Raw genomic sequence first — 21,110 nt, 5'->3', positions numbered from 1 at the left:
CTGGGTATGGGACACCTGCAGCCGTGAGAACACGTGTCCTCACGGGTGTGCTTAGGGCGGCGAGCGGGGCCAGGAGGAGGCCAAGCCCCCTGAACCCGTTCACAGTCACTCCTCCGGGTGCTGGGGCCCCACGAGGAGGGAGTCCTTCCCAGCATTCCCGTCCTCGCTCTGACACAGCAGCTTGGGACACTGGGTCTCTCTGAAGCTGCCATTTGTAAGAAGGCATAGCTGTCAGGGCCTTCAAAGCCCACGTGCTCGAGGCAGCCCTGAAACAGCCTGTGGGCCTGGAGTGTGTCCGGGCGGGCTGAGAGGAGACGGGGCTGTGCTCACCCGTCTTCTCCCTCCTGTGCAGGCTCTGCAGTTCGACAGGCAGCAGGTGGCTGCACTGACGGAGGCCAACAAGGGGCTCCAGGCCCAAGTGGAAGAGCTGCGGCAGGAAGCCGCCAGGTGAGCACGGGGCCTCTCCTTTCTGCTTGTCTTTTCGTCTGAGTTTTGTGTCCTGCACTGTGCTTGTGTCAGCCGCGACTTACGTGTGAGCCCACGGTCGGGCTTAGTGCTCTGTCCTGTTGGGTTAGGAGCATGAGAACAGCGTTAGGAAGAGCTGGACGACAGCGCAGGAATACGTGCTGGTGGAAGCATAGAAAACAGGTGGCTCGGGTTCGAGCTGGTGTGCTCGAGCACAGGCCCAGGGTCCCGGTTCAGGTGCTGGCAGGTGGCTGCTGTCGGGGTTTGAGTGCAGTGCTGCAGAGGCTGCCAACACCTGCCTCGTCTGCTCACTTTATAAAATCTTGGGAGGGTTCTTGAACCAGGGGTGCAGGAGTGGGGGAGGGGGAGCTGGAGGCAGTAAGGGAGACTTGAGACGGCCTATCCCCTCCGGCACGCCCCAGGGCCATCACCGAACAGAAGCAGAGGGTGACACGGCTGGGCTCGGACCTGAGCAGCGCTCAGAAGGAGATGAAGAGCAAGCACAAGGCCTACGAGAGCGCCGTGAGCATCCTGAGCCGCCGCCTGCAGGAGGCCCTCACCGCCAAGGAGGCAGCTGAGGCTGAGCTGAGCCAGCTGAGAGCCCAGGCGGCCGATGGTGCCAGCAACCTCACGCTGCACGTGCGTACCGCGTTTGCTCGGGCCCATCGCGGTTTCTCAGGGTGGGGACAAGGGGGGCTATGAGCATTTCCCCTGAAACCCTCGTAGAATCCTAGGAAAGGGGCAGAATGAGTGTGTGGGCAGCACTTCTCTGGGATTCATTGTGGTACAAACCTGACCAGGGATATGATCTGCACACAGCCCTCTCGCCATGTCCCTGTGAACCTGTGAGGTGTGCGGGTCAGCTCTGGCGAGTGTGAAACAACCCAGAACAGCTTTTTGGGGGAGGTGGCATTTGACTGGCCTTGAATAAATGAGGCATTGGGGGGGACAGGTTGGGTGTCTCAGCAGAGGGTCCTGGGAAGGCCTTGGCAAGCTGGGGTCAAGGTGTGTGTTGCACACTGACGGCTCAGGTGGGGTGAGACCTTTGGCTCTCCTGTTGAAGGACAGTGAGGCCAGGAGAGGCTGTGATAGAAAGAACCAGAACACATGCAGGTGGCAGCATAGAAAACTGGGTTGCTCGGGTTCGAGCCGGTGTGCTGGCAGGTGGCCTCATCCTGGAGGAATCGGGGAAGGAGGTCAGTGTCAAGAGCCCAAAGCCTTTTTAAAAACAATAGGTATGTTTTTATTGACTTGAGAGAGAGAGAGAAACATCAATCGGCTGCCTCCTGCACGCCCCCTACTGGGAATCGAACCACGACCTCCTGGTTCATGGGTGAATGCTCATCCACTGAGACACACAGGCCAGGCCCAAAGCCTTTTGCTTGTAGATTATGTTTAGTATCAGGGGTCCTCAAACTTTTTAAACAGGGGGCCAGTTCACTGTTCCTCAGACCGTTGGAGGGCCGGACTATAGTTTAAAAAAAAACTATGAACAAATTCCTATGCACACTGCACATATCTTATTTTGAAGTAAAAAAACAAAACGGCAGAAACACCCGCATGTGGCCCGCGGGCCGTAGTTTGAGGACGCCCGTTTAAGATAATGGGAGGCTGGTGTCCTGAGCAGCGTGGAGGACGGGAGGCAGGAGGGAGGGAGCAGGGGCGAGGGTTGAATTCATGACATGAAGGCTTTCAGACTGGCTTAGGGCCCTGCCAGCTTTGGGTCTGATCGTTCCCTTTCACTTTTGCTACTTGGAGTGAAATTCTTCCTGAGTAAATTACTGTGCATTTCACCTATTGCTCTCCAACGCAAGCTGTTTAACTTTGTTTAGCAATTGTATTTTCTCTCATGAAGTTTATTTTCGTCTCCTGGACTTATCATAGCATGGTGTCTTTTTGCCAAATTGTTAAATACTCCTCCTCACCTGCTTACTTTATAAAATGTTGGGAGGGGAGAATTTATTCAATTATAATTTCCCTTCTGCTGTAAAATATTTGTTCTTTTAATTCTTGTGTTTACATGGTAGGTGGGAGGGGTGAACCCTGTAGACTCTGCCTTCTGCTTGTTGCAGGAGCTCAGCCTGAGAGCCACCTGCTGTTCAGTCTGCTCTCAGCAGGTGTAAGGTGGACTTTCCTGGTCCTCAGTAATAGGCCGAAGTTGGCCAAATAGTTAGACCCTTCATTAGGAGGCCCAGTAGAGAGACAGCTGGGAAGTGCTCAGAACAGCAAGAGTGTATATGTGTTCTTGTGCATAGGTGCACATGTGCTGCTGGTTATATCATGCAACAGATCACTTGCCACGTGTAGTAATTTATAACTCTTACCTGCAAGTCAAACTCTCCTGTGTTTTCAAAGCATTTAACTGAAGGTCGTTTTGTTTGTGAGTCGCTGGGTGCATGCAGGCTAGTTAAGTCCTCTCAAGGGAAGGGAAGTGCTGTGAGAAGCATTCACCTGTCTGTGTGGTCAGCAGCCTCTCAGAGTCGGGCGACCCAGGGCTACACAGGAGGGAGGTTAGCCCCTGCCATGGCCATGTTGAAGTCCATGACCCAGTTCACCTTTCTGTCCTGCTGTTAGGAGAGAATCCAGGCCCTGGAGTTGGAGTTGCAGACCGTGGGCCACAGCAAGGTGATGCTGGAGAAGGAGCTGCAGGAGGTCATCGCGCTGACTAGCCAGGAGCTGGAGGAGTACCGGGAGAAGGTGCTGGAGCTGGAGGACGAGGTGGGCAAGCTCATGATCACACGGCAAAGTGGACAGGCCACGCCACTCCCACTGCAGCTCTGGAGCAGGGAAACGGGGCCCTGGAGCATCAGAGCCGGGCCTGTGTGCCTGACCTGCCAGCTCTCCCTCTGCACACTGTTTAGTGCTTCTTTGGATCTGTGACCACCCAGGTGCTGGACTCCCCCCACGCATGTAACACCTGCCTCCAGCAAGGACTCCCCCAACATATGTAACACCTGCCTCCAGTAAGGACTCCCCCCACTCATGTAACACCTGCCTCCAGCAAGGACTCCCCCACGCATGTAACACCTGCCTCCAGCAAGGACTCCCCCATGCATGTAACACCTGCCTCCAGCAAGGACTCCCCCCACGCATGTAACACCTGCCTCCAGCAAGGACTCCTCCACGCATGTAACACCTGCCTCCAGCAAGGACTCCCCCCACATATGTAACACCTGCCTCCAGCAAGGACTCCCCCACGCATGTAACACCTGCCTCCAGCAAGGACTCCCCCCACTCATGTAACACCTGCCTCCAGCAAGGACTCCCCCCACTCATGTAACACCTGCCTCCAGCAAGGACTCCCCCCACATATGTAACACCTGCCTCCAGCAAGGACTCCCCCCACATACGTAACACCTGCCTCCAGCAAGGACACCCCCACGCATGTAACACCTGCCTCCAGCAAGGACTCCCCCCACGTATGTAACACCTGCCTCCAGCAAGGACACCCCCACGCATGTAACACCTGCCTCCAGCAAGGACTCCCCCACGCATGTAACACCTGCCTCCAGCAAGGACTCCCCCACTCATGTAACACCTGCCTCCAGCAAGGACTCCCCCCACTCATGTAACACCTGCCTCCAGCAAGGACTCCCCCCACATATGTAACACCTGCCTCCAGCAAGGACTCCCCCCACATACGTAACACCTGCCTCCAGCAAGGACTCCCCCCACTCATGTAACACCTGCCTCCAGCAAGGACTCCCCCCACATATGTAACACCTGCCTCCAGCAAGGACTCCCCCATGCATGTAACACCTGCCTCCAGCAAGGACTCCCCCCACATATGTAACACCTGACTCCAGCAAGGACTCCCCCATGCATGTAACACCTGCCTCCAGCAAGGACTCCCCCCACATATGTAACACCTGCCTCCAGCAAGGACTCCCCCCACTCATGTAACACCTGCCTCCAGCAAAGGACTCCCCCTACTCATGTAACACCTGCCTCCAGCAAGGACTCCCCCCACATATGTAACACCTGCCTCCAGCAAGGACTCCCCCCACTCATGTAACACCTGCCTCCAGCAAGGACTCCCCCACTCATGTAACACCTGCCTCCAACAAGGACTCCCCCCACATATGTAACACCTGACTCCAGCAAGGACTCCCCCCACTCATGTAACACCTGCCTCCAGCAAGGACTCCCCCACGCATGTAACACCTGCCTCCAGCAAGGACTCCCCCACATATGTAACACCTGCCTCCAGCAAGGACTCCCCCCACGCATGTAACACCTGCCTCCAGCAAGGACTCCTCCACGCATGTAACACCTGCCTCCAGCAAGGACTCCCCCCACATATGTAACACCTGCCTCCAGCAAGGACTCCCCCACGCATGTAACACCTGCCTCCAGCAAGGACTCCCCCCACTCATGTAACACCTGCCTCCAGCAAGGACTCCCCCCACATATGTAACACCTGCCTCCAGCAAGGACTCCCCCCACATACGTAACACCTGCCTCCAGCAAGGACACCCCCACGCATGTAACACCTGCCTCCAGCAAGGACTCCCCCCACGTATGTAACACCTGCCTCCAGCAAGGACACCCCCCACGTATGTAACACCTGCCTCCAGCAAGGACTCCCCCACGCATGTAACACCTGCCTCCAGCAAGGACTCCCCCACTCATGTAACACCTGCCTCCAGCAAGGACTCCCCCCACTCATGTAACACCTGCCTCCAGCAAGGACTCCCCCCACATATGTAACACCTGCCTCCAGCAAGGACTCCCCCCACATACGTAACACCTGCCTCCAGCAAGGACTCCCCCCACTCATGTAACACCTGCCTCCAGCAAGGACTCCCCCCACTCATGTAACACCTGCCTCCAGCAAGGACTCCCCCCACATATGTAACACCTGCCTCCAGCAAGGACTCCCCCATGCATGTAACACCTGCCTCCAGCAAGGACTCCCCCCACATATGTAACACCTGCCTCCAGCAAGGACTCCCCCCACTCATGTAACACCTGCCTCCAGCAAAGGACTCCCCCTACTCATGTAACACCTGCCTCCAGCAAGGACTCCCCCCACATATGTAACACCTGCCTCCAGCAAGGACTCCCCCCACTCATGTAACACCTGCCTCCAGCAAGGACTCCCCCACTCATGTAACACCTGCCTCCAGCAAGGACTCCCCCCACATATGTAACACCTGACTCCAGCAAGGACTCCCCCATGCATGTAACACCTGACTCCAGCAAGGACTCCCCCCACTCATGTAACACCTGCCTCCAGCAAGGACTCCCCCCACTCATGTAACACCTGCCTCCAGCAAGGACTCCCCCCACTCATGTAACACCTGCCTCCAGCAAGGACTCCCCCATGCATGTAACACCTGCCTCCAGCAAGGACTCCCCCCACTCATGTAACACCTGCCTCCAGCAAGGACTCCCCCATGCATGTAACACCTGCCTCCAGCAAGGACTCCCCCCACATATGTAACACCTGCCTCCAGCAAGGACTCCCCCCACATATGTAACACCTGCCTCCAGCAAGGACTCCCCCATGCATGTAACACCTGACTCCAGCAAGGACTCCCCCCACTCATGTAACACCTGCCTCCAGCAAGGACTCCCCCATGCATGTAACACCTGCCTCCAGCAAGGACTCCCCCCACTCATGTAACACCTGCCTCCAGCAAGGACTCCCCCATGCATGTAACACCTGCCTCCAGCAAGGACTCCCCCCACATATGTAACACCTGCCTCCAGCAAGGACTCCCCCCACATATGTAACACCTGCCTCCAGCAAGGACTCCCCCATGCATGTAACACCTGACTCCAGCAAGGACTCCCCCCACTCATGTAACACCTGCCTCCAGCAAGGACTCCCCCCACTCATGTAACACCTGCCTCCAGCAAGGACTCCCCCCACATATGTAACACCTGCCTCCAGCAAGGACTCCCCCATGCATGTAACACCTGCCTCCAGCAAGGACTCCCCCATGCATGTAACACCTGCCTCCAGCAAGGACTCCCCCCACATATGTAACACCTGACTCCAGCAAGGACTCCCCCATGCATGTAACACCTGACTCCAGCAAGGACTCCCCCCACTCATGTAACACCTGCCTCCAGTAAGGACTCCCCCCACTCATGTAACACCTGCCTCCAGCAAGGACTCCCCCCACATATGTAACACCTGCCTCCAGCAAGGACTCCTCCACTCATGTAACACCTGCCTCCAGCAAGGACTCCCCCCACATATGTAACACCTGCTTCCAGCAAGGACTCCCCCATGCATGTAACACCTGCCTCCAGCAAGGACACCTCCACTCATGTAACACCTGCCTCCAGCAAGGACTCCCCCCACTCATGTAACACCTGCCTCCAGTAAGGACTCCCCCCACTCATGTAACACCTGCCTCCAGCAAGGACTCCCCCCACATATGTAACACCTGCCTCCAGCAACGACTCCTCCACTCATGTAACACCTTCCTCCAGCAAGGACTCCCCCCACTCATGTAACACCTGCCTCCAGCAAGGACTCCCCCATGCATGTAACACCTGCCTCCAGCAAGGACACCTCCACTCATGTAACACCTGCCTCCAGCAAGGACTCCCCCCACATATGTAACACCTGCCTCCAGCAAGGACTCCCCCACGCATGTAACACCTGCCTCCAGCAAGGATGAGTGACCACTGCCTCTGTGTGGTGGGCATCACAGGGCTTGTGGTAGCTGTTCTCCTGACGAATACGCTCTTTTATTTTGTTGTTTGTTAATCCTCAACTGAGGGTATTTTTTCCATTGCTTTTCAGAGAGAGTGGAAGGGAGGGAGAGGGGGACATCAAGCTCCCCGGCCAGGGCACTCTTATACTCTTGTTGCAAATACCCAGGAGCCTGGCTCAGATAGGCTGGACTTTTAAAGATCCACATGACCGTCAGGCCCCGAGACAGCGCTGCCCCCATCCAGTGTGGTGCTCCGTGTCCTGTCGCTGCATTTCATGCCGGCTGTTCCCATTTCTGGTGACTATAGCTTCACTGCGGTTTGTTTCAGCTTCAGGAATCCAGAGGCTTTAGGAGGAAGATAAAGCGCCTTGAGGAGTCAAATAAGAAGTTGGCTCTGGAGTTGGAGCACGAGCGAGGGAAGCTCACCGGCCTTGGACAGTCCAATGCGGCTTTGCGGGAGCACAACAGCGTGTTGGAGACAGCGCTAGCCAAGAGGGAGGCCGACCTCGTGCAGCTGAACCTTCAGGTACTGACTCACCACGGGGGAGAGGCACGCAGCCTTCGGGCTCCCCTTGTTGTCTGTGTGTGGTTGTCACAGCTCCTGCAGGGAACATGCACAGAGTCTGCCCATAGCTGAGTCCTGGGAGAGCTTGGGGTGGGCGACTCCTGCTGGGCCAGATGGTCCTTCCCCAGCCAGGGCAGTTGCCCTTTAGGTAAGGGAGTAACCCCAGTGGGGTCTCACTGCAGACCTTGTCCTTGCCTCAGGCTCCACAGCCTCTGGTGACTGGGGAAGCTGGGCGTTTCAGCAACGTCCGCCCTGGCCATCAGCGGCCTTGGATTTTTTGACCATCAGAGTTTATAGACTTCTTCTTATTTTATTTTATTTTATTTTTTGTTAATCATCACTCAAGGATATTTTGTCCATTGATTTTTTTTTAAATTTTTTAAAAAATATATTTTATTGATTTTTTACAGAGAGGGATAGAGAGTTAGAAACATCGATGAGAGAGAAACATCCATCAGCTGCCTCTTGCACACCCCCTACTGGGGATGTGCCCGCAACCAAGGTACATGCCCTTGACCGGAATCGAACCTGGGACCCTTGAGTCCGCAGGCCGACGCTCTATCCACTGAGCCAAACCGGTTTCGGCTGTCCATTGATTTTTAGAATGAAAGGGAAGGAAGAGGGGTGGGGGGTGGGTGAGAGAGACAGAGAGAGAAACATCGATGTGAAAAAGACACATCGATTGGTGGCCTCCTGCACATGTCTCAACCTGACCAGGGATTGAACCTGCAACCCAGGAACATGCCCTTGACTGGGAATCAAACCTGTGACCCTTTGATGCATGGGCCGGCCCTCTAACCACTGAGCTGTGGCATCCAGGGCTCTTACAGACTTCTGTGTGGCACTGCTGCCCACCACCTGTACCTGCTGCCTCACCACCTGCGTCACCCCCCTCACCAGGGAGGGGTTGGCTTACAGCCCTGATTCACGTGCCTCTTGTGGGCCGTAGGCTTGAGGGTGGTCATGTGGTCGTGCTTCTGCCACCTCAGGGGTGTGTGTGTGATCGTGTCTCCGGAAATGGAATCTCCGTGCTTCCTGTTTCCCACGCTTGGTGGTAACACGTTGTGAGGCCTGTGCCACCCACTGCTGCGCCCCGTGTGGCGCCAATCACAGTCCCCTGCTCCGTCCGGGCTCTGCAGGCCGTGGCTCTGGTGTCCTTCCTGACTCCCCTCTGTGCTGTAGGTTCAGGCCATCATGCAGCGCAAGCAGGAGGAAGACCGCCAGATGAGGCAGCTCGTGCAGGCCTTGCAAGCCGCACTGGAGAGAGAGAAGCTGGAAGTGCACAGCCTCAGGGAACAGGTGTGTGGCCGCGTCCGACCGGGTCCACCGCATTGCCTCGTGCAGCCTTTGCAGGGCACGTTTTCAGTGTCTAAAACGGTGTAGGCCTCTGCCTCCCGGAACTTAACCGTACAAGTCCCAAGCACAGAGGTGTCATAAGGGTATGGCGACGTGGGGGCTGGAGAGCCCTGGTGCCCATTAGGACAAGTGAGGGCCAAGGGTACTGCTCCTGCCTTTGCCCTGCTGAAGCCGGTGTCCTCCTTCCAGGTGGCTGCAGCCAAAGCAGAAGCAAGGCACAACCAGCGCCACTTCAAGGCCGCCACCTTGGAGCTGAGCGAGGTGAAAAAGGAGCTGCAGGCCAAGGAGCTCCTGGTGCAGACGCTGCAGGCGGCAGCCGAACGTCTCCAGTGAGTGTCCATGGGCTGGCAAAGGGTCCCCACCAGGGCTTCCCCCCAAGTCTGGCTAGCACACTCAGGTCACCTTGAGCAGGTCTGGGAAGGAGAAACGTCCGACCCCATCTCAAGAAACTTGCGCTTCACCTGCACGTTTCAGTGCTAACGCTGCCGTCCCCTCTGCCCCTTCGGTCCTGCATTGAGAACAGAGTCCCCGCTGTGAGGGATGCGCCCACCTCTGGGGCTCACTGTCGGCTCCGAGGAGGGCAGCTCTGTCGCACGTGTGCAGGGGTGCAGTGTCCCTGTGACACTGTCCCCCCACCCTGGTTCTGGGGGTTTGTGAGGCTCAGGTGAGGCAGTGCATGCAGCGCTCCTAGACAGTCCTGCCAGGGCGCAGTAGGTGAGCACCAGGGTGGGCTGGCACCATTGGGCTGGCAGTGTCCGGTGGCACGCTCAGTGTCGGCTTTGTTCCTCCCCAGGCTGCAGGAGGGGGGACACGCCCAGGAAGTCGCCCAGTTCCAGGCAGAGCTTTCGGAGGCACGGACCCAGCTGCAGCTCCTGCAGCAGCAGTTGGACGAGCAGCTGAGCAAACAACCCGTGGGCAACCAAGAGGTGATGTTGGGGACGGCTTTGCATCCCGCTCACAGGACTGCAGGGCGGGGCTCTGTGCTTGTCCGCTTGCACAGGGACAGGGATTTGTTCTGTGTGACATTATACGAGACACAGAGAGAGAGCACTTTTTGTGCAAGGCCACTGTGAAATTCTTTTGCTCCTGTGACTTCCCTCCTACAGATGGAAAACCTCAAGTGGGAGGTGGATCAGAAGGAGAGAGAAATACAGTCCCTGAGGCAGCAGCTGGACCTGAGCGAGCAGCAGAGCAGGCGGGAGCTGGACGGGGCCGAGCGTGCTCTGCAGGTACTGGGCGCATGACAGGCGTGTTTCCCTTAGATGGTCGTGACGCGCCGTTACCGTGCCCGCCGCATCTGTGGTAACCGGGAACCGTGGGGCCATGTGACCCCATTTCACAAGGACATCTTGGTCACGCAGCTGACGGAGGCCGAGGACACCAGAGCCTGGTGCCCCACTGGGCTGATCTGAAATGTAGCGTGATTGTCACAGCACATGTGAGAGGCCACCAGTCAGGACGCATGGCTACACGTGGCGTCTGGGGCAGTCCTGACTGCTGAGGGGGGTGAGGAGCGTGGCTTGTGTATGGTGGCTTGACTGACAACCAGAATCGACTTACCTTCTTTCTCCGTAGCTGAGCCCGGGGTTCACAGGGGATCCCTGGGGTTCACTGTAGGTATGTGGTCAGGGCAGCGTCACTGGCTCCTGACAGGAGCCCTGGCGTTGGGATAAGAACAGAGGGATGTGCCCTGGCCGGTTTAGCTCAGTGGATAGTGTCAGCCTGGGGACTGAAGGGTCCCAGGTTCAATTCCGGGCAAGGGCACATGCCCGGGTTGCGGGCTCGATCCCCAGTGGGGAGCATGCAGGAGGCAGCCAGTCAATGATTCTCATCATTGATGTTTCTCTCCCTCTCCCTTTCTCTCTAAAGTCAATACAAATATTTAAAAAAAAGAAAAAAAAGAACGGGGATGTGAGAGTAACTGTGAGCATCACAGTCTCAGCTGCTGGGAGGAGCTAGAGCCAGGAAGGGGCTCCTTCAGCAGCCCGGCTTTCCTGTCCCCCTAGACTGCGGCACACGGAGCTCTCTGCTGTGCATTGAGATCTTGTAGCTTTGAAAACTCTGACCTGACTTCCCTTAGAATATCAAGTCTGAGCTGGAGGTGATGCGGGAAGACCTGTCCATGACCCAGAAGGACAAGTTCATGCTTCAGGCGAAAGTGTCGGAACTGAAGAACAACATGAAAACTCTGCTACAGCAGAACCAGCAGCTCAAGCTGGACCTGCGACGCGGCGCGGCCAAGACGGTGAGCAGCTGTGCCATCAGAGGAACGGGCCTGAGGGGGGCGGGCAGGTTCTCTGGCACAGTTATATGTGACCACATTCAGCAACTACTGTGTGGAAGTAAGTGGCGGGGAATTCTGCTTGGACAACAGGCCACGTCATTTTATTTTATTTTCTACTCGACTGTTTGCTTCTTTTCATGAGTTCAGGTGCCATTTTGTTGACTGGGCTTTGTAAACCCCAGTGAGGCCCTGGTATGCTGTGTTAGCAAGATCCCTGGCCCTCAGCGAGTCCGGCTGGGACACAGCTTGGGCCTGGGGATCCCGGAACCCCAAGGCTGCTGTCACCGGCCCCACTCCGGTTGTCTGCATACAGTATGTCTCTCCTCAGTGTGTCTACATGTTTTCCTGGTCAGGAAAGTAGCTTAGATTTAGAGCTTTATTACCATCGTTTGTCTATCTGTGCAAAAGTTTGACGTCTTACAAAGTGAAGTTGTCTGAGTTGGAAAATTGACTTAATTTTTTAGGGACTCTCAGAGTCAGGTTGTGGTGCCTCCTGGAAAGGCCCACGTGGGAGCTCGCATTTAGGGCTCAACTCTGTCCTGTGCCGGGACTGGGGTTGGCTCTCGTGTGTGCAGTAGAAAGGCTGTCTACTAGGCCAGCACTTCTCGAATCCCTGTGGCTGCCTGCTCCGTGGGCACAGATAAGCCGATGTGCCTTCTCAGGGTCATGTGGGGCTGGGAGGCAGGTCTGGAGGCACCTGGGACGGCAGAGAGCTCACCATGCACTTTTATGAACAGAGAAAGGAACGGAGAGGCGAGGCCAGCCCTTCCAGCCCCGTAACGCCGGTGAAGGTCCCCGACTGCCCCGTCCCGGCCTCGCTGCTGGAGGAGCTGCTGAGGCCCCCGCCCGCCGTGAGCAAGGAGCCCCTGAGGAACCTCAACAGCTGTCTCCAGCAACTGAAGTATGGCGGGCTCTGTCTCATGTCCCTTAGTCTCTGAGTCACATGGTAACTTGGCAGAGTCTCTCTTGCAACACTGAATGCCCACCCATGGCTGAGCAGGTCTGTGTTAAGTGGGGTCACATTGTAAGGTGAGAGGTCTGTGTTAAGTGGGGTCACATTGGAAGTCACAGGAGCAAACATGCCCGCAGCTAAATGGCTCTGAGAAACCCTAAGTCACTGGGACCTGAGCCTTTAAATCCCTGTTGGCATTAGGCCGCTGTTTGGAAGGCGTGGCCATGTGGGGGCATCCTTTCTGACCCTGTGAGGGAAGCTACGTGAGCCCCTCAGCTCTGTCTTCCTCATTGTCCCTGAGCAGAAGCCGTGTGTGCAGAGCCTTATGGCCTATTGGCCTCTGCGTGGCGCTGAGAACAGCATCGAGAGTCCCTGCGGTTCTGTGACCCGTCTGTGTAGCTGGTGCCAATAGGGAGGTTCTTTTGGTCCCTGAAGGCACCACTGATGTGTGAGCGAACGGCCACCCAGTCGAAGCTTGTCAGGCTCATGTCCACCTTGGGGAAGCGATGGCGTCTGACCAGCCTTCTCCCTTTGCCTCTTGTGTCCCAGGCAGGAGATGGACAGCCTCCAGCGCCAGATGGAGGCACACACCGTCACTGTGCACGAGTCGCTGTCCTCGTGGATTCAGGGGGACCCTGCCGCCAGCCCTGTTCCCCTGGGCGACCAGGCCCCCCCCGGAGGAGACACCGAGCCACCCGGTCCCAGCAGCACCTCCAGAGAGCGGCTGGGAACAGCCTCTGCCGAGCACCCCCGTGCCGAGTGTGTGTGATTGCCCTCAAAGGTCACGTCTCTTCCCTCAGCAACGGAACTTAAGTTCCGCGTTCGCTTTACAAGGAGTAAGATGACAGGGGAGCCACCTGCCGATCACAACCAGCTTCCCCAAAGTGACCAAACCGTAACCCTAGCTGAGCTCAGTGACAGTGTTAGCAGGTGTCGGGGTCGTTGCAGGAGGCGCACCCTCACCAGTGACGTAGACGCTGCTCTGTGGCCACCGGTCCTGGGGAACCTGGTCGTGGGCCCACTTCCTCACTTCACCTCCCCGCAGGAGTGAAACTTTATTTGCACCTTTGGTTTTTATTGTTTTATTTTCACAGCCATCCCACCATAGGATGTGTATGTAAATACTGAGAATCGTAACCTAATCTTTAAAAAGTATGTCCTTGTATTATTTAAAAATGACCTGAATTGTCTGCTTTCGATTGCCTTTTGAAAATCTGCTGTCGGGAAATAATGTACATGTAGGATTAAGGGATGTCAGTAAGAAAATTATATTTTAAGAAATATAATTATTTTATTTACCTCCTAAAACCAAATACTCTTAGAGCATTCTTTCTTGTTTTTGTTTCACTTTATTTTTGAGTGTCTTTTCCTTGTCTAAGTGCACGATGCCCAGCTGTTTAACCGCCCTGCGTGGCCTCACCACCCCCAAGCAACACGGCTTGTCCAGGCCGCACCTTCTGTGCCCAAGTGGCAGTGTCCACCAGGACCTGTGGTCATCGGAGACATGCTGGGCCCGTGGTGATGGCTGTCAGGTCTGAGGTCCTGTCGTGACCAGGCACCAGGACTGTGAGGTTCACCTGTGCATGTCCCACCTGAACTCCTTACACCCGGCAGGAACTGACGGACTGTGGGACTTGAGGGGTATAAGTTTGTCCCCAAGGTTGCTAAGAAAACCTAAAATAATATTTATTGTAATAAGTTAGAGTGAGGTGGGTGCATGTGCACCCTGTGTGGGTCTGCTGCTCTGAGGGGGGTGACATGTCCAGATCCGACATCCCGCCAGCCCGCGTGGTGTCTTGTGTCTCGTTTGTGGAGAAAACAATATATATTTTTATTGGTTTGAGAGAGGAAGGGAGAGGGAGAGAGAGAAACATGGTAATGAGAGAGAGTCCTTGATCGGCCGCCTCCCACACGCCCCCTATTGGGGACCAAGCCAAAATCCAGGCATGTGCCCTGACCTTGCCTGGTTCGTAGGTTGACGCTCAACCACGGAGTCACACGGGCCTAGAGAAAACTGGTGTTTTTAAGCTGTCTGTGTTCTCTCATAGTGTGCTGTCATAAGGTTCATTGATAAAGTAGCGTTAACCAGAAAGACGTTTAGAGTTTTAAAAAGGTTCCCTAGCAAGTAGTGGGACTTCTAAATACATCTCTCATTTGTACAGGGTCAATCTTGAAACAATACTTGAAAACTCATTATAAATGTATCCTACTTTTCATAATAAGTTGGAAAGCATTTTTGACAAAATTGTTTTTGTACCATTGGACGAGAAACATGATAATTTATGTTCTTAGTTTCTTTGGCTGTATGTCCTTGTTTCAATTTTCAAACGAAGACATGGCACCCAGCCCCGTGCCTCAGTGGCTCTCAGACTCCCCAGGGAAGACCTGCCACTGCCACCGTGTCCTCTTGGGAAAAGCTAACCCTGGATGCACCCATCAGGGGGAGGCCGTCTCTGTCCTTGCCCCCTTCCTTCCTCTGCCCGCCTCCATGTGCGTGTGCACGCACCTGCTCTCTGGCTTCCTGTCGTCTCCTGTGCCACCATCATCCTCGGTGCCCATTCTTCAGCTCAGCCAGCGCCTGGCCGGCTTTGGCCCGGGCTTCGGGGGCGGCTCCTGCTTGCTTATCTCCACCGGACTCACTGCTCCCTCCCATGATGGGGAAGGCTCTTCTGTTCTGGGCACAAGAGGAATTGGGAATGACTCCTGAGAAACAGCAGTCGAGTCCGGAGTCCGTGTAGCCAGCTTCGCCACCGCCTGTGTCTGTGCCTCTTCACCCTGTGTGACGGGCGCTGTCCTGTCCTCGCTCAGCAAGTTGGCTCGGGCACCTGATGTCCTTACTTGCTTTTGTTCTGTTTCAAAAACACGATTGCAGTGTCATTATCATTGATCTCTCCACAATGCACACCAGGTAGATGCCACGGGTCTGAGAGGCTTTGTTCTACAGGGCGGGCAAAAGTATGGAAAACATTTCATGTGGAAAAAATAACAATAATAATACAAGAATTAACTGTTTTGTGTACTCACAACTGTAAACCTGCTTTTGCCCTGCTCTGTTTGGAGGGATCAGAGGCGTTTGGTTCGTGAAACAGGCTCTTGTCCCGGGTCCAGGTCGCAGCGTCCACTGGGCGGTCGGCCTGCGGCCAGGGCGTTGGGAAGTCTCCCCCGAGCCCCTCGCAGCTTAGGCCTCCCTTGGTCTAGGGTTACTGCAGGTCACCGTGACAGACATTTCTACTTCATGAGTATCTTCCTTGACAAAAGTTAAATGTGTGTAAAGATTCCTGGAGTGAGGGGCCCGCGTGCCCCTCCCTTCAGGGACCCACACGACGTGGACAGGCCTGTGACGTGTGAGACACTCAGCCTTGTTCACGCAATGACCACGTCCCGGGCGAGTCCCAGGGTGGTGGTCTCAGGTTATAAGAGAGTCCTTGGGGTGAAGTTTCAGAGGGTCTAGAACACTTCATTTCTAGTAAGTTATTCATTTCTATTAATTTCCTCATAAAAGGGAGTCCTCAGGTTGGGACTGTTCAGGGGGAAGACGTCCTCATGCACCACAAATTGTAACTTTAAAAAGCATGTTGATTTTTTACAAATTTAAGCGTGCTTGGGAATTCCTTAAATTTTGTGCAATAAACTATTTTTTGTTAAAGATTTTCATATTTCATTGGCGGGTGGGGTTCCACAATATTGGGGGTAACACCTTACGTTGTTACTCAGTTTAAATACTTGTCTCCAAAGAATTTTACTCTTTTGCCAAGGTTTTATTTTTATTTATTTTTAAAAATATATATTTTATTGATTTTTAATAGAGAGGAAGGGAGAGGGATAGAGAGTTAGAAACATCCATCAGCTGCCTCCTGCACACTCCACACTGGGGATGTGCCCGCAACCAAGGTACATGCCCTTGACCCAGAATCGAACCTGGGACCCTTGAGTCCACAGGTTCTCTCTATCCACTGAGATAACTCTCTATCCACTGAGCCAACTCTCTATCCACTGAGCCAAACCGGTTTAGGGCTGTTTTGCAAAAGTTTTAGACGGGGCAGCTGATTGATGTTTCTCTCTCATCGATGTTTCTGACTCTATCCCTCTCCCTTCCTCTCTGTAAATAATTAATAAAATATATTTTAAAAAAAAAAGTTTTAGACGGGCTGTGAAAGCCAGCCTCGCGTGGTGGCTCGAGGTGCCCGTATTGTTGCCCCTCTGTCTCCACATCACCTGCTGCCACATGCACGTTAGTCTCAGGAGGGGAGTGGACAGGAACGGGGGGAGGGGGCGCAGCAAAGGGTGTTGGCTGTTTGAGCTGCAGAGGGTCCACACATGCATCCTCTTCTGAGGTGCTGGCCAGCCCTGTGCCCTGCTGGCGCTCCTGATGACAGCAGGACCGTAACTGACTCAGCTTTTTTTTTCTTTGTGTGTGTGCGAGAATCCTCACACGAGGATTGATTTTTAAGGAGAGGGGAAGAGAGAAGGAAAGACACAGAGGAGAAACACTGATGTGAGAGAAACACACCGATGGGTTGCCTCTTGCACGTGCCCCGACCAGGGCCCGGGAGGAGCCTGCAACCGAGGGTCGTGCCCTTGACCGGAATCTGATCTGGGACCCTTTGGTCTGTAGGCCAGTGCTCTATCCACGGCCAAACCGTCTAGGGCTGACTCAGCTTTTTTTTTTTTTTTCAGTGGATCTTTAGCGAGAAACATTGATTGTTGCCTCCTGCACACACACCCCGACTGGGGATGAAACCCGCAACCTGGATATGTGCCCTGACCGGGAATCGAGCCCGCCACCTTTCGGTTTACAGGACGATGCTCCAACCAGCCGAGCCACATGGGCCAGGGCTGAGTCTGTTCTGAGGCTCCCGGGTTTCACTTCTTTCATACTTTATTCTTGACCAAGACGAGTGACCCTGGTCCAGACACAGAGTCTTCGGTGGAATGTACACACGGGAACAGTGATCAGAGTGTGATTTTGGACAGGGCACCGGTTTTTTCTTGTGACTGTTACTGTTACTAAACCTTTGGAACCCAGGCTACCTACCTTGACTCCTGCGCTGGCCACCAGCTGCCTTAGACATTCCCACGTTTGAGTATCTTATTCTACAATGCAGTATCATTCCTGTTATTTTTTTGTTGTTAATCCTCACCTAGGACATTTTTTTCCATTGATTTTTTTAGAGAGAGTAGAAGGGAGAGAAGGAGAGAGAGAGAAACATCGATGTAAGAGAGGTACATCGACTGGTTGCTCCCACACGTGGCCTACTGGAGGCAGGGAGGAAACCTGCAGCCCAGGTACGTGCCCTTGACCAGAACCCATCCGACAACCCTTCAGTGCACAGGACGATGCTCTAACCACTGAACCACAGGAGCCAGGGCTCCTATCACGTTTCTTACATTTCGATTAATTACGTGTCGTCTTAATCTAAATTGTGCTGATGTCATAAAATGTTTATGCACTCTTCTGAGACAGAAGGTGCTGTTCTGAGAAACACGGCAGTGGATTTGAACATGGCTCCTTGCTGCTCCCGAATGAGAATCAGTTAAGTGTTTAAAAGTCGTCACAGACAGTAAGACTCCAGTACAGCAGCCAGTAGCAGAGCGTGTTCAAGGGGAGATCTGTCCCCATAGAATTACACCAAAGCATATTTTCAGGATGAGTGTCTCTCTTCTGCAATCTTTCGGAATAAATCATTCTGCACTCTGGGGGAAAAAAAAATGTTTTTAAAGGGCAGAAAACCACAGGCCCAAACTGGCATCACTCATGCTCAAACCCCGTGATACAGGTGTGTCCGCTTCAAATTCACCCTTTTGCAAAGCAAAATCACTCTTGCAAATCAAACTCATCCTTCTGCAAAGCAAATTTTTCCACCAAAGTAATTTCAAAAGCTTTCTAACAAAAACAAATCTTTTTAAAAAATATATTTTATTGATTTTTTACAGAGAGGAAGGGAGAGAGAGAGTTAGAAAGATCGATGAGAGAGAAACATCGATCAGCTGCCTCCAGCACGCCCCCTACTGGGGATGTGCCCGCAACCAACGTATGTGCCCTTGACAGGAATCGAACCTGGGATCTTTCAGTCCGCAGGCTGATGCTCTATCCACTGAGCCAAACCGGTTTCGGCGCAACAAAAATAAAACTTATGCAAAGCTGTTAAAATTAAATATTGCATGTACATAGTAATAAACATAAAATACTTTTTAACGTCAAAAATACTTATTTACTTATAATTTCCCTTATTGTAGTTCTCCCACTACCGCTCCTGGCAATTTCATATACATATTCATAAAGTAATTGCGACAACCTTCAGGAGCAGTAGTCACTACAGAATGATTAATAGCATCTGTTAAACGTTCATGGTTTGAAGGATCTGTCAAAATCTATCTCGCGCAGAACTTAACTTTTGAAAAAACTTCTTCCATGGGATTCATCATGGAAAACAGGGTGGCAGCAATAATAAGGTATGCCTCACCTGACCAACAAGATGACATACTTCCTGGGTTTTGTGGAAGCTTACATTGTCCAAAACCAACCATACAGCCTCCAAACTATCTTCATCCCGTTTCTGCAGAACCTGCAAAGAAATTTTGCAAAAAAATATTCGAAGTAACAGGAATGTGCAATCACTTCATGCCACACCATTCCCTGAATGCTTATTGCGGCGATTAGGGAAACATTTCGTCCTCTAATCGTTGGCCTGGTCACAGGGGCTGGTGTGTTAACTTTTTTTTTTTTCAAAATATATTTTATTGATTTTTTACAGAGAGGAAGAGAGAGGGATAGAGAGTTAGAAACATCGATGAGAGAGAAACATCGATCAGCTGCCTCCTGCACACCCCCTACTGGATGAGAGAGAAACATCAATCAGCTGCCTCCTGCACACCCCCTACTGGGGATGTGCCCGCAACCAAGGTACATGCCTTTGACCGGAATCAAACCCGGGACCCTTGAGTCCACAGGCAGACGCTCTATCCACTGAGCCAAACCGGTTTCGGCAGGTGTGTTAACTTTTAATGACGACTTTGTTCCCTGAAGATGGCATTTAAACCCGATTCATCAATGAATACTATTTTCTGTCTTGCCTCAGGGATATTTCATGAAATGTTAACACATCCACTCTGCATCTCCATTGTTCTCTCCGAGTTTCAAGGATCAGCTTGAAAATATGCACACTTTAATGTGATCCTTAATTGTTTCAGCACATTCTCAATAGAACTTGTGCTTAGTTCTAAATATTCATATTCGAGAATCTTCTCACAAATTCCTTTTAAAGTTACAAATGGATTTTCTTCAATTACTCGGTAGACTTTGTTTATTATTGAGGCGTTTAACTTGCTACTTCTCTTACCTCCATATTTTTTCTATCACACAACCATTCTTATACCAGTAAATAATTGACTTTGCTGTATTGTTATTTTTAAATATATTTTTATTGATTTTCAGAGAGGAAGGAGAGAGAGAGAGAAACATCAATGACGAAAGAAATTCATCGGTCAGCTGCCTCATACATGCCCCCCACTGGGAATCGAGCCCGAAACCTGGGCATGTGCCCTTGACCAGAAGCAAACCTGGGACCCTTCAGTCCACAGGCCGATGCTCTACCCAATGAGCCAAACCAGCTAAGGCATGCCGTATTGTTTTTAAGACCGGCGATTGCAGCTGATTCATTTACCATTCTACCATCTTCGGAACATTTTATAAAAACCTTTTCTTTATCGTGGCTGGTATGACCGTATGTCAGTGGATTATTACGTCAGACAACGGGCTTCTAGATCTGGATCCCTCCATTTCCGATGATGTGTTTCGCATTCCTCAGCGTACACGTGTTGGCCATGAGCTTCCAGAACTTGGCTCCGTGTTTGATGTTGTAATCCATTTTCAGGGTCTGAAGAAAATATTCAGGATTGATGTAAACATACCTAATGGAATCACAAAGTTGGGTTGGGAGGAAAATGAAAACAGGTTGATGCAATGCACTATCTTTTTCGCTAGGGAGAGGGAGCCGGGTGTTGCTGCGTGACGTCATTACCCGGCGCCCACAGCCACCATTTGGGGGCTGGGCTGGGCTTGCTGTGGACCACGTTTTGCGTCACGGGGTCTCGGCAATGTGGGCTCGGGTTTGGTGGGCTGCCGCTCCGAGGCGGTGGCGGGCCTGTGTCCCACTTTGTTGCTTTGTGGGCGCCAGGTTTGAGGTGCCATTTCTCTGTAATTGGCCAGTGTGCGTTACAGCAGCTCCTGCGTTGAGCGTCTGCCCCCTGGTGGTCAGTGTGCATCATAGGGACCGGTTGGACACAGCATATTAGCCTATTATATATATAGATTCTTGATTGTTGAAAGTTTTCCATATGTCTCCTTTTTCTCCCTTTGGCCTCTCCCCGTCTGCTCCTGCCCCCCAGCTCCTGCCCTCCCCTTATTTTCTGTGTCCATTGGTCCTGCTCATATGCATAGATACAAGCCCTTTGGTTAATCTCTCCCCCCTCCCCCTTCTCTCTGAGGTTTAAAGGTCTGTTCGATGCTTCTATGTCTCTGGACCTATTTTTGTTTACCAGTTTATGTTGTTCATTATATTCTGCAAATGAGTGAAATCACATGATATTTATCTTTCTCAGACTGGCGTGCTTAACTTCGTTCGCATAATGCTCTCCTGGTCCATCCATGCTGTTGCAAATGGTAAGAGTTCTTTTTTACAGCAGCGTCGTATTCTGTTGTGTAGATGTACCAGTTTTTTAATCCACTCATCTGCTGATGGGCACTTAGGCTATTTCCAAATCTTAACTATGGTAAATTGTGCTGCTATGAACATAGGGGTGCATATATTCTTT

At 52.9% G+C, this 21,110-nt stretch overlaps 1 protein-coding gene across 4 annotated transcripts in view; it reads left to right on the top strand.

Moving 5' to 3' along the window:
• Positions 1-15,889, top strand: part of GOLGA3 (golgin A3) — a 35,726-nt gene extending 19,837 nt beyond the window's left edge. For 3 of the 4 annotated variants that reach the window (XM_079762715.1, XM_079762713.1, XM_079762714.1), the window contains exons 14-24: positions 353-447; positions 888-1,104; positions 3,040-3,183; positions 7,468-7,665; positions 8,887-9,003; positions 9,250-9,389; positions 9,854-9,986; positions 10,167-10,289; positions 11,141-11,305; positions 12,082-12,245; positions 12,846-15,888. In XM_079762715.1, the coding sequence (XP_079618841.1) occupies positions 353-447; positions 888-1,104; positions 3,040-3,183; positions 7,468-7,665; positions 8,887-9,003; positions 9,250-9,389; positions 9,854-9,986; positions 10,167-10,289; positions 11,141-11,305; positions 12,082-12,245; positions 12,846-13,065 (1,716 nt within the window). In that variant the 3' untranslated portion in view covers positions 13,066-15,888. Of the gene's footprint in view, positions 1-352; positions 448-887; positions 1,105-3,039; positions 3,184-7,467; positions 7,666-8,886; positions 9,004-9,249; positions 9,390-9,853; positions 9,987-10,166; positions 10,290-11,140; positions 11,306-12,081; positions 12,246-12,845 lie in introns of all 4 variants that reach the window. The other variant, XM_079762716.1, reaches the window with a different exon arrangement.
• The last annotated feature ends 5,221 nt before the right edge of the window (positions 15,890-21,110 follow it).

The sequence above is a fragment of the Cnephaeus nilssonii genome (assembly GCF_951640355.1).
Source record: "Cnephaeus nilssonii genome assembly, chromosome: 22".
NCBI lineage: Eukaryota > Metazoa > Chordata > Mammalia > Chiroptera > Vespertilionidae > Cnephaeus > Cnephaeus nilssonii.
The sequence above is the reverse complement of the archived record's forward strand: the minus strand, read 5'-3'. Positions and strand labels throughout refer to the sequence as shown.